The 12,582-nt window shown below is 51.4% G+C and overlaps 1 protein-coding gene across 1 annotated transcript in view; it reads right to left on the reverse strand.

Moving 5' to 3' along the window:
- Window positions 1-12,582, reverse strand: part of IPO5 (importin 5) — a 187,682-nt gene that overhangs the window by 27,119 nt on the left and 147,981 nt on the right. The window contains exon 19 of the mRNA XM_075336731.1: window positions 12,060-12,232. Within this exon, the coding sequence (XP_075192846.1) occupies window positions 12,060-12,232 (173 nt within the window). The remainder of the gene's footprint in view (window positions 1-12,059; window positions 12,233-12,582) is intronic.

A 12,582-nucleotide genomic window follows, 5' to 3' on the forward strand; every position in this document is an offset into this window, starting at 1 on the left:
AAATTTAATATTACCAGTTATGTATATTAGATTTTATGACAGGGTATTGATCCAGGGAACTAGTCTGATTGCCGGATGTGGAGTCTGGAAGGAAATTTTTTCCCCATTGGAACTTGTTTGGCACATTGGGGTTTTTTTTTGCCTTCCTCTGGATCAACATGTTAGGCTACGGGTTGAACTAGATGGACTTGAAGTCTCCCTTCAACCTTAAAAACTATGATACTATGACTCGAATGTGCTTGCCCGCCAACAGGTGGTGAAAGGCTAAGAGAGCTAGAAGCACAGCTCTGATTTCCAGCACATTGATCGAGAGGGCTGATTCGGACGGAGTCCAAGTGCCCTGCGCTCTGTGGTGGAGATATACTGCTCCCCAGCCGGATAGACTGGCATCCGTGGTGAGGATCACCCAGGACGGGGCCAGGAAGGAGCGTCCCTGAGACAGAGAGAGGGGCCGAAGCCACCACTGAAGGGAGCCCCCTGGTCTGTGGCGACAGAGCCACTAACCTGTGCAAGGAGGAAGTCCGCTTGTCCCAACAGCGGAGAATGTCCAGCTGCAGAGGACGCAGATGGAACTGGGCAAAGGGAACCGCTTCCATTGACGCCACCATCTGGCCCAGCACCTGCATTAGGTGCCTGATGGAATGACGGCGGGGCCTCAGCAAAGAGCGCACCGCCAGATGGAGGGACTGCTGTTTGACTAAGGGCAGCTTCACAAGTGCCGGCAGAGTCTCGAATTGCATCCCTAGGTACGTGAGCTTCTGGGTCGGAGTCAGAGTGTATTTGGGCAGATTGACAAGCCACCCGAATTGGACTAGAGTGGCGGGAGTGAGCGAGACACTCCGCTGACAGTCTGCACTGGATGAAGCCTTGACTAGAAGGTCGTCCAGGTAAGGAATCACTGCCAACCCCTGGAGGTGCAGAACCGCAACCACTGCTGCCATGACCTTGGTGAATACTCGAGGGGCCGTGGCTAACCCGAAGGGGAGAGCCACGAATTGGAAATGTTCCTCTCAGATTGCAAAACGTAGCCAACGCTGGTATGAAACTGCAATTGGCACATGCAGATATCCATCGACATCAGAGATGCCTGCCAGGAAATCTCCTTGGGTCATTGAGGCAATGACTGATCGCAGAGACTCCATGCGAAAATGCCGCACCTGAACATGCTTGTTGAGAAGCTTGAGATCCAGGATGGGCCGGAAGGAACCGTCCTTTTTGGGGACTAGGAAGAGATTTGAGTAGAAACCTCTGAACCGTTCCCGGGCGGGAACCGGTACAATTACTCTGTTGGCCTGCAAGGATGCCACGGCCTGTGAGAAGGCGGCGGCCTTGGAGCAGGGGGGAGTTGACAGAAAAAATCTGTTTGGCGGGCTGGAAGAGTATTCTATCCTGTAGCCGTGGGAGATGATATCCCGCACCCACTGATCGGAGACGTGTTGAAACCACACGTCGCCAAAGTGGGAGAGCCTGCCACCGACCAAGGACGTTGCTGGCGCGGCCAGATAGTCAAGAGGAGGCTGCCTTAGTGGCAGCAGCTCCTGCGGTCTTCTGAGGACGCGGATTCGTGCGCCAGTTGGGTTTTTGGTACTTGGCTGAGTTAGTGGACGAGGCCGAGGGCTTAGAGGACGACCAGTTGGAGGAACAAAAAGAACGAAACCTCGACTGGTTCCTGCCCTGGACAGGTTTCCTGGTTTTAGTTTGTGGCATGGAAGTACTCTTCCCGCCAGTAGCTTCCTTAATAATTTCATCCAGTTGTTCACCGAACAGCCTGGACCCAGCAAATGGGAGCCCAGCAAGGTACTTCTTTGAAGAAGTGTCTGCCTTCCACTCTCGAAGCCACAAGATCCTGCGGATAGCGAGGGAATTAGCCGAAGCCACCGCAGTGCGGTGAGAAGCCTCCAGCATGGCAGACATGGCATAGGATGAAAAGGCTGAAGCCTGGGAAGTTAAGGCAACCATTTCGGGCATAGAGTCCCTGGTGAGGGAATGCATCTCCTCTAGAGAAGCAGAGATGGCTTTGAGAGCCCACACTGCTGCAAAAGATGGGGAGAACGAGGTCCCTGCCGCCTCATATACAGATTTGGCCAGAAGGTCAACCTGGCGGTCAGTGGAATCCTTAAGTGAGGTGCCATCAGCCACTGATACAACTGTCCGGGCTGAGAGTCTAGACACCGGAGGGTCTACCTTTGGTGAATGAGCCCACTCCTTGACCACCTCTGGTGGAAAGGGAAAACGGTCATCAGAACCACGCTTTGGGAAGCGTTTGTCAGGACAGGCCCTAGGCTTGGTCACAGTGGCCTGAAAACTGGAGTGGTTAAAGAACACACTCCTTGGTCTCTTAGGCAAGGTAAACTGGTGCTTTTCTGCCAGAGAGTGTTGCTCCTCTGACACTGGCGGATTGAGGTCCAGTACAGAATTAATGGACGCAATCAAATCACTAACATCTGCGTCATTTCGGACAGATCAATGGGGCACATGGAGGTAGCGTCCGAGCCCCCAGTAAAGGCATCCTCCTCGTCCTGCGAGTCAGCTCGTGAATCAGAGCCACGGGACGAGGAAGGAGAGGGAGCCCTGCGTCTCGTTTTAGGAGGACGGGGTCTGGGACCAGATGAAGAATCTTCTGTGAGCTCCGCTGAGAGAGCCCTAGCAGCATAGCCGCCCTGAGAAGGGGGCTGATGCATTGTCAGCAAAGTCCGGGACAGCTGTCCCATGGAGTCGGCAAAAGACTGGGAGATTGACCTAGAGAAGGATTACACCCAAGCCGGGGGTTCAGCCACCGGAGCCGGAGCAGCCGGAGGGACCACTGTGGGTGCGATATCAGGCTGAGGCATTGCCAGGTTAGAGCAGGCATCACAATGTGGATATGTGCTCGGTTCAGGCAGCACGAGCTTACATGCAGTGCATATTGCGTACAGCCTTGCTCCTCGTGTGAGACATGCTACTGAAGTGGGGGCTCTGAGCCAGAATGACCCCCAGAGAGTATATAAGCAGGTCCACAACCGGAGGTTGTGGCTTACCAGACAGTTTGTGTGCCCTCCAGATCCCACAGCCCGGACCCCCAGAGAGATGCTGCAGCCAGCGCCGATCGCTGTGAGAACGCTGATAAAATGGCGCCAGAGCGAGGAGAGGGGGCGGGGCCTACTCAGAGCGGGATCTGGAGGGCCAAGGAGATTTACAGGGAGGGAACATTACCTCAGAGAGGAGTGTCCCTCCCCTCTGCCGAACGGGCGCTGGGCGGAGCCGCACTGTCCCTCTGCATGATTGACATGCAGGGGCAGTGAAATCGAAACTAGGCCTCAGGCGAAGCCGGGGCCTAAATTTAACGATGCGGCCGGCGTGCAGGCACCAGCGGCGCGGTTCTCAGGTGAAAACCAGAGAACCGGACGGAAATGTCAGAATAGATACACAGCCCACTCTCCCTAACAATAAAGTACAAGGGACCCCCCGAAAATAACGTCTCAGATACTTAGCTTGTGAGACGCAGGGTTTCAAGTCCCTGGGGATGAGTGCTCCGTCCGGCAGGATCCTGAAGGGCTGCGGATGGAGACCGGTCTCCTGCAAGGCAGGGAGAACTGTGCTGGCTCCCACTTCAAGCCAGAGCCCGAGGGATGGTGAAGGAGCGTGGCATGTAAGGCTCCAGCCCTGAAATCAACCTTAACAACACCGCCGACACAGTGGGGTGAGAAGGGACATGCCGGGAGTCCAGGCTTGGACCCGCTTTTCTTCAAACTCTTTCCAAAAATCAAAAATCAGATGAGAATGCATGTGTGGATGTATGCCTCCTGAACACAAAGCATTGAACTGGCTATATTTGGTTATCCAGGGGGTGTATATGCTCAGAGGGAGGAGCTACACTTTTTAGTGTAGTACTTTGTGTGTCCTCCGGAGGCAGAAGCTATACACCCAATGTCTGGGTCTCCCATAGGAACGATAAAGAAACTGAGTATTATCTGACAGAATTGCAGGGGTACCAATACTTTTGGCCAGCACTGTATATCACTTCATGAATCAAGAGCTCCAGACAAGTGGAAAATCCTGGAGTAAGATTTGTGGCATAGCAAACGCCACCTCTCAACGTCACCTCTTAAAGCGTGGCAGTCTCCACAACCCCATCTTTCTTGTCCCAGCTACACCACTTTCATGGAACTGGGCGATAATGGCGTGAGAACGCTGAAAGTTGCATAATTTTACCACAGCCAGGTGTTACTCCAAAATTGTGATTTTACAGAGCTTTTATCCACAGAATACTTGAGTAAAAGCTTTAATTTGCAAGTCCCAAAATGTCACCAAATGCATGAATTGGCAAAGAGATGAAAGAAAGAACCAGTGAGGACTGTACGAAGGGAAAAAAAGATTAGAGAGTTGATGTGATTGCCTGGCTAATAAGATGTATTTTAACCTCTTACCGACATTGGACGTACTGGGTATGTCCTGCCTCATGTCGGTATACTCACTTCTGGCTGCAGTGATTAGCCGGCGGTGAGTCCCGCACATGTCAGCTGATTTAACAGCCGACATGTGTGGCTAGCAGGCACGAGTGGATCCGCGATCCACTCAAGTCTGTTAACCCCTTACACCGCACTGTCAAAATGTGACAGGCTAATGTACATCCCAGCTGAGGTAAGCACTCAGCTCCATCGGCAGTCACGTGACGTGATCACGTAGAGCTGATAGTTGCCATGGTAGCACAGGGTCATGTGATGACTCCTGTAGCTATCACGAGTTACTTCCTCTTACACCCGGCAGAGCGCTGGGTGTGAGCAGCTTTTCTGCAGATCAGAGCAATGCAGCTGTGATCTACAGAAAGGAACAAGCAATCAGTCTAGTAAAAAAAAAAAAAAAAAAAGTTTAAACCCCATCCCCCTTAAATCACCCCCCATTTGCCCCATTGAAAATTATTAAAGGGTTTAAAAAAAAAACAAAAAACAAAAAAAAACAAACACAAATTTGGTATCTCTACGTTCAGAAACACCCAATGAAAATTTAAATCAATTAATCTGATCGGTAAACTGCGTAGCAGCAAAAAAGTTCCAAACATCAAAATTACGTTTTTTGGTCGTCGCACATTTTGCGCAAAATGCAATAAAAGGCGATCAAAACGTAGCATCTGCGCACTAATGGTACCATTACAAATGACCGCTTGAGACGCAAAAACTAAGCAGTCACTGAGCCATAGATTCTGAAAAGAAGGGAATTTTGTTTACTTACCGTAAATTCCTTTTCTTCTAGCTCCAATTGGGAGACCCAGACAATTGGGTGTATAGCTACTGCCTCCGGAGGCCGCACAAAGTACTACACTTAAAAGTGTAAGGCCCCTCCCCTTCTGGCTATACACCCCCCCGTGGGAGCACGGGTCCTTCAGTTTTAGTGCAAAAGCAAGAAGGAGGAAAGCCAATAACTGTTTCAAAAACAAATTCAATCCGATAAACAATATCGGAGAACGTAAGTTATTAACATGAACAACATGTGCACCCGAAAAACAAATACCCTCAGAAAAACAGGGCGGGTGCTGGGTCTCCCAATTGGAGCTAGAAGAAAAGGAATTTACGGTAAGTAAACAAAATTCCCTTCTTTTTCGCTCCTAATTGGGAGACCCAGACAATTGGGACGTCCAAAAGCAGTCCCTGGGTGGGTAAAATAATACCTCGCGATCGGGCTGTCAGGCAGCCCTTCCTTACAGGTGGGCCACCGCCGCCTGCAGGACTTGTCTACCTAGGCTGGCATCCGCCGAAGCGTAGGTATGCACCTGATAATGCTTGGTGAAAGTGTGCAGACTCGACCAGGTAGCCGCCTGGCACACCTGCTGAGCCGTAGCCTGATGCCGTAATGCCCAGGACGCACCCACGGCTCTGGTAGAATGGGCCTTCAGTCCAGAAGGAGTCGGAAGCCCAGCAGAACGGTAGGCGTGTAGAATTGGTTCCTTGATCCACCGCGCAAGGGTGGATTTGGAAGCTTGCGACCCTTTATGCTGACCAGCGACCAGGATAAAGAGTGCATCCGAACGGCGCAGAGACGCCGTGCGGGAAATGTAGATCCTGAGTGCTCTCACCAGGTCCAACAGATGTAAACCCTTTTCAAATTGGTGAACTGGATGCGGACACAAAGATGGTAAAGTGATATCCTGATTGAGATGAAAGGAAGATACCACCTTGGGAAGAAACTCTGGAATTGGACGCAGTACCACCTTGTCCTGGTGAAACACCAGGAAGGGCGATTTGCAAGATAACGCCGCCAGCTCTGACACTCTCCGAAGAGACGTGACCGCCACCAGAAAAGCCACTTTCTGTGAAAGCCGAGAAAAGGAAATCTCCTTCATAGGCTCGAAAGGTGGCTTCTGGAGAGCAATCAGAACCTTGTTCAGATCCCAGGGTTCCAATGGCCGCTTGTAAGGGGGAATGATATGACAAACCCCTTGCAGGAACGTGCGTACCGTAGGAAGTCGCGCCAGGCGCTTCTGAAAGAATACGGATAGCGCAGAAACTTGTCCTTTAAGGGAGCTAAGAGACAAACCTTTTTCCAACCCAGACTGCAGGAAGGAAAGAAAAATAGGCAATGCAAATGGCCAGGGAGAAACTCCCTGAGCAGAGCACCAAGATAAGAATATCTTCCACGTTCTGTGGTAGATCTTGGCGGAGGATGGTTTCCTAGCCTGTCTCATGGTGGCAACAACATCATGAGATAAACCTGAGGTCCCTAGGACCCAGGACTCAATGGCCACACAGTCAGGTTCAGGGCCGCAGAATTCCGATGGAAAAACGGCCCTTGAGACAGCAAGTCTGGACGGCCTGGTAGCGCCCACGGTTGTCCTACCGTGAGATGCCACAGATCCGGGTACCACGACCTCCTTGGCCAGTCTGGAGCGACGAGAATGGCGCAACGGCAGTCGGACCTGATTTTGCGGATCACTCTGGGCAATAATGCCAGAGGTGGGAACACATAAGGTAGTCGGAACTGCGACCAATCCTGAACTAAGGCGTCTGCCGCCAGAGCTCGGTGATCGTGAGACCGTGCCATGAAAACCGGGACCTTGTTGTTGTGCCGTGACGCCATCAGGTCGACGTCCGGCATCCCCCAGCGGCGACAGATCTCCTGAAACACGTCCGGGTGAAGGGACCATTCCCCTGCGTCCATGCCCTGGCGACTGAGAAAGTCTGCTTCCCAGTTTTCCACGCCTGGGATGTGAACTGCGGATATGGTGGATGCTGTGTTTTCCACCCACGTCAGAATCCGCCGGACTTCTTGAAAGGCTTGTCGACTGCGTGTTCCCCCTTGGTGGTTGATGTACGCCACCGCTGTGGAATTGTCCGACTGAATCCGGATCTGCTTGCCCTCCAGCCACTGTTGGAAGGCTCGCAGAGCAAGATAGACTGCTCTGATTTCCAGAACATTGATCTGAAGGGTGGACTCTCTCTGAGTCCACGTACCCTGAGCCCTGTGGTGAAGAAACACTGCTCCCCACCCTGATAGGCTCGCATCTGTCGTGACCACCGCCCAGGATGGGGGTAGGAACGACTTTCCTTTTGACAATGAGGTGGGAAGAAGCCACCATCGGAGAGAGTCCTTGGTTGCCTGAGAGAGGGAGACATCCCTGTCGAGTGACGTCGACTTCCCGTCCCATTGGCGGAGAATGTCCCACTGTAGAGGGCGCAGATGAAACTGCGCGAAAGGGACTGCTTCCATTGCTGCCACCATCTTCCCTAGGAAATGCATGAGGCGCCTCAATGAGTGGGACTGGTTCTGCAGGAGAGATTGCACCCCTGTCTGCAGAGAGCACTGCTTGTCCAGTGGAAGCTTCACTATCGCTGAGAGAGTATGAAACTCCATGCCAAGATATGTTAGTGATTGGGTCGGGGTTAGATTTGACTTTGAAAAGTTGATAATCCACCCGAAACTCTGGAGAGTCTTCAGTGCCACGTTCAGACTGTGTTGGCATGCCTCTTGAGAGGGTGCCTTTATAAGTAGATCGTCCAAATACGGGATCACGGAGTGACCCTGCGAGTGCAGGACAGCTACTACTGCTGCCATGACCTTGGTGAAGACCCGAGGGGCTGTTGCCAGCCCGAAAGGTAACGCTACGAACTGCAGGTGTTCGCTTTCTAGAACGAAGCGTAGAAAACGCTGATGCTCTGGCGCAATCGGCACGTGAAGATAAGCATCCTTGATGTCTATTGATGCTAAGAAATCTCCTTGAGACATTGAGGCTATGACGGAGCGGAGAGATTCCATCCGGAACCTCCTGGTTTTTACGTGTTTGTTGAGCAATTTTAGATCCAGGACGGGCCGAAAGGACCCGTCCTTCTTTGGCACCACAAACAGATTGGAGTAAAAACCGTGACCTTGTTCCTGAAGAGGAACGGAAGTCACCACTCCTTCCGCCTTTAGAGCGGCCACCGCCTGCAGCAGAGCATCGGCTCGGTCGGGCGGTGGGGAAGTTCTGAAGAAACGAGTTGGAGGACGAGAGCTGAACTCTATCCTGTACCCGTGAGACAGAATGTCCCTCACCCAACGGTCTTTGACCTGTGACAGCCAAATGCCGCCAAAGCGGGAGAGCCTGCCACCGACCGAGGATGCGGAGAGAGGAGGCTGAGAGTCATGAGGAAGCCGTCTTGGTAACGGTTCTTCCTGCTGTCTTTTTTGGGCGTGACTGCGTCCGCCAAGAATCTGAACCTCTCTGATCCTTTTGAGTCCTTTTGGACGAGGAGAATTGGGACCTGCCTGAGCCTCGAAAGGACCGAAAACCAGACTGACCCCTCCTTTGTTGGGGCTTGTTTTGTCTGTGTTGAGGTAAGGATGAGTCCTTACCCTTGGAGTGTTTGATGATTTAATCCAAACGCTCCCCAAACAATCGGTCACGAGAAAAGGGCAAACTGGTTAAGCACTTCTTGGAAGCAGAATCTGCTTTCCATTCTCTCAACCACAGGGCCCTGCGCAAAACCACGGAGTTGGCTGACGCCACCGCCGTACGGCTCGTAGAGTCCAGGACAGCATTAATCGCGTAAGACGCGAATGCAGACATTTGAGAGGTCAATGGTGCCACCTGCGGGGCAGATGTACGTGTGACCGAGTCGACTTGTATAAGCCCAGCTGAAATAGCTTGGAGTGCCCATACGGCTGCGAAAGCTGGCGCCAACGACGCTCCAATAGCTTCATAGATGGATTTCAGCCAGAGCTCCATCTGCCTGTCAGTGGCATCTTTAAGTGCCGCTCCATCTTCTACTGCAACTAAGGATCTAGCTGCAAGCCTGGAGATTGGAGGGTCCACCTTGGGACACTGGGTCCAACCCTTGACCACGTCAGGGGGAAAAGGATAGCGTGTATCTTTAAGCCGTTTAGAAAACCGCTTCTCAGGATAAGCGTGGTGTTTCTGGATTGCATCTCTAAAGTCAGCGTGGTCCAGAAAAGTGCTTAATTTACGCTTGGGGTATCTGAAATGGAATTTCTCCTGCTGTGAAGCTGCCTCCTCCTCAGTAGGAGCTGGCGGAGAAATATCTAACATCCTATTGATGGACGCTATAAGATCATTCACTATGGCGTCACCATCCGGTGTATCCAGATTGAGAGCGGACCCAGGATCGGAATCTTGATCAGTTACATCCGCCTCATCACCCATAGATTCGTCCCGCTGGGATCCTGACCAGTGAGACGAAGTTGAGGGCCCCTCATAACGAGCCCGCTTAGGTTGTCTGGGACTGTTGTCCGAGTCAGAATCGTCACCCTGGGGTGCATGTGACACCCCCGGAGCTTGGAAGTGTGCCAGCTGAGGGTGACCAGGGAGCAATGATGCCACAGTGTCCATGGTCTGAGTTACTGGTCTAGACTGCAATGTTTCAAGAATCTTTGACATGGTCATAGACAATCTGTCAGCAAAAGCTGCAAACTCCGTTCCTGTCACCTGGACAGCATTCACAGGTGGTACACCCTGGGTCACGTCCAGCAGAGGCCCTGGCTGTGCAAGTTGCACAGGGGCCGAGCACTGCACACAATGGGGGTCAGTGGAACCTGCCGGTAGAGCAGCCGCACATGCGGTACAGGCAGCATATAATGTCTGTGCCTTGGCACCCTTGCGTTTAGCGGACGACATGCTGTTGCCTCCTTGTAATCTAGGAGGGTATATAGCCGAGAATCACCAGCGACCGTACAGTACAAAGTATTTGCAAACACAAAATACTCAGTATACAAACGGCACAAGTGGGGGTGAGCCCTTGAGGGCTGCTTACCGCCCGCTGAACAGCGGGTATGAGGCCGTAGAATCCCGTGTCTGGGTCTCCCCGTCTCCCCTCTGCAGCTCAGCGTGCAGGCAGGAATGGCTGCCGGCGTTCTGTGAAGAGGGGCGGACCGTGGGCGTGCCACAAACAAAGAGCGGGAAACTGCGTCCTACTGTGCCTGGTGTGAGGGCTGGAGTATGTAAAAAAGACTCCAGCCCTCAGCGCTGATGCTCTGTACAGCGTCCCGCCTTCCTCCTGACTGGCAGGTGCGGAGGCGGGAACGAACGAACTAGGCCGCAAAAGCCGGGGACTGTAGTAATAAGCGCGGCCGTGATATATGCACGGCCAGCGCGGAAGTCCCCGGCGCACCACAAGTCCCAGCCGCGTCGCAGTCCCAGCGGCCGGCGCGACAGTTCTCCCCGAGTCTACCCACTCAGCTAAGCTGAAGTGAGGAAATGGCACAAGCGCAGCAGCGCTGATGTCCCCGGCGCACTAACACACCCAGCAATGCTGCGGTGTGCGCGCGTATGCACGGGGACACAGAGTACCTTGACGGAGCAGGGCCATGTCCCTGACGATACTCAGCTCCAAATCCAGCGGCTTCTCCAGGGGCTGCGGATGGAGCACGGTCTCTGTGCCTGGAGACCGGTAAAATCCCACTTCGCCCAGAGCCCTAATGGGGATGGGGAAGGAATCAGCATGTGGGCTCCAGCCTCCGTACCCGCAATGGGTACCTCAACCTTAACAAGCACCACCGACAGAAAGTGGGGTGAGAAGGGAGCATGCTGGGGACCCTTGTATGGGTCCTCTTTTCTTCCATCCGACATAGTCAGCAGCTGCTGCTGACTAAACAGTGGAGCTATGCGTGCGTGTCTGACCTCCTTCGCACAAAGCAAAAAACTGAAGGACCCGTGCTCCCACGGGGGGGTGTATAGCCAGAAGGGGAGGGGCCTTACACTTTTAAGTGTAGTACTTTGTGCGGCCTCCGGAGGCAGTAGCTATACACCCAATTGTCTGGGTCTCCCAATTAGGAGCGAAAAAGAAATAAGAACGCTACGGGTTTCGGAAAATGGCGCAAAAAGTGCACTACTTTTTTTGAATAAACGTCTGAATTTTTTTTAAAACCTTAGATAACCGTAAACCTATATATGTTTGGGGTCTACAAACTCGTATCGACCTGAGGCATCACATCGACATCAATTTTACCATATAGTGAACACGGTGAATAAAATACCCTACTAAAAATCATGCAATTGTAGTTTTTTTTGCAATTTTTTCCCACTTGGAATTTTTTTGCCGTTTTGCTGTACACTATATGGTAAAACTTGTTTCATTTAAAAGTACAACTTGTCCAGCAAAAAATAAGACCTTATATGGCAAGATTGACTGAAAAAGAAAAAAAAAAAAAAAAGTTACGGCTCTTGGAATAAGGGGAGCATAACCCCCCCCCCCCACCTGAAAGACAGAAAATCGTCCGGGGGTGAAGGGGTTAAGTGCAATTAAAGAAAAAAAAAAAAAACTCTGGAAAATGGGAAGGCGGCTAGATTCACACATGTTTGTCATGGTCAAATCATAATGCACAGAGAAGCAGCAGGGCTCCCTGACCCATGGGTGCAGATTTCGGGTGGCAAGACCTGTGCATCATGGTCTGTTCTCGGACCATGACAAGTGGATGTTTGAATCTAGCCTTAAGTTGATAGACTGATGTATTACATTCCAGTGAGTTTAGCATGTGGTTGCATTATTTTCTTATAAGAAGGCAGCCATATACTGAAGACTGTTACACTAAGAGTATGTTAAGTATGACCTAAGATAAAGGGTTTAATCATGTAACTGAAAATACTTTGAACTTACCTTTGCAAATGAGTGCATTATTTCTGAGAGAACATCGGAGTCTGGCTCTGTTCCAATGCCTTTTATAAGAGCATCACACATGAAGTGCCACATTTGGGTTAGGTACTCCGGACCACGCACTCGTGCACATTCCAGCAACAATGACATTGACTCTGCAGCAGCAACTCTTACACGTATGGTTCAAGTTAAGGAAAGAGTGACAGGGTTTTCTACAATTCATTTCACAACATCGTTCACACTGCCTGTGGGACAACTCTAGATTTCACGAAAACATGCTGACCGAGATTAAAAGCTGTAACGCTAGAAAACTGGCTTACATCGCTTTTAGAAGTCTCAATATTTGTGCAACTCACAGCTGAGCAAAAATGTTGAGTCTTTTGGTATTTAAATGCCAGTTTCTCTCACTTCAGCCAAAATAAACAGAGCTAGGGCATGATGCCACAGCTTTAGTTCAAGATGAGCAGGGTGTTCCTTACACCAGAAATATCACTGCAGTCCCCAAATGGAGTAAGATTTGTGGTGA

Source organism: Anomaloglossus baeobatrachus, chromosome 2, assembly GCF_048569485.1.
Source record: "Anomaloglossus baeobatrachus isolate aAnoBae1 chromosome 2, aAnoBae1.hap1, whole genome shotgun sequence".
NCBI lineage: Eukaryota > Metazoa > Chordata > Amphibia > Anura > Aromobatidae > Anomaloglossus > Anomaloglossus baeobatrachus.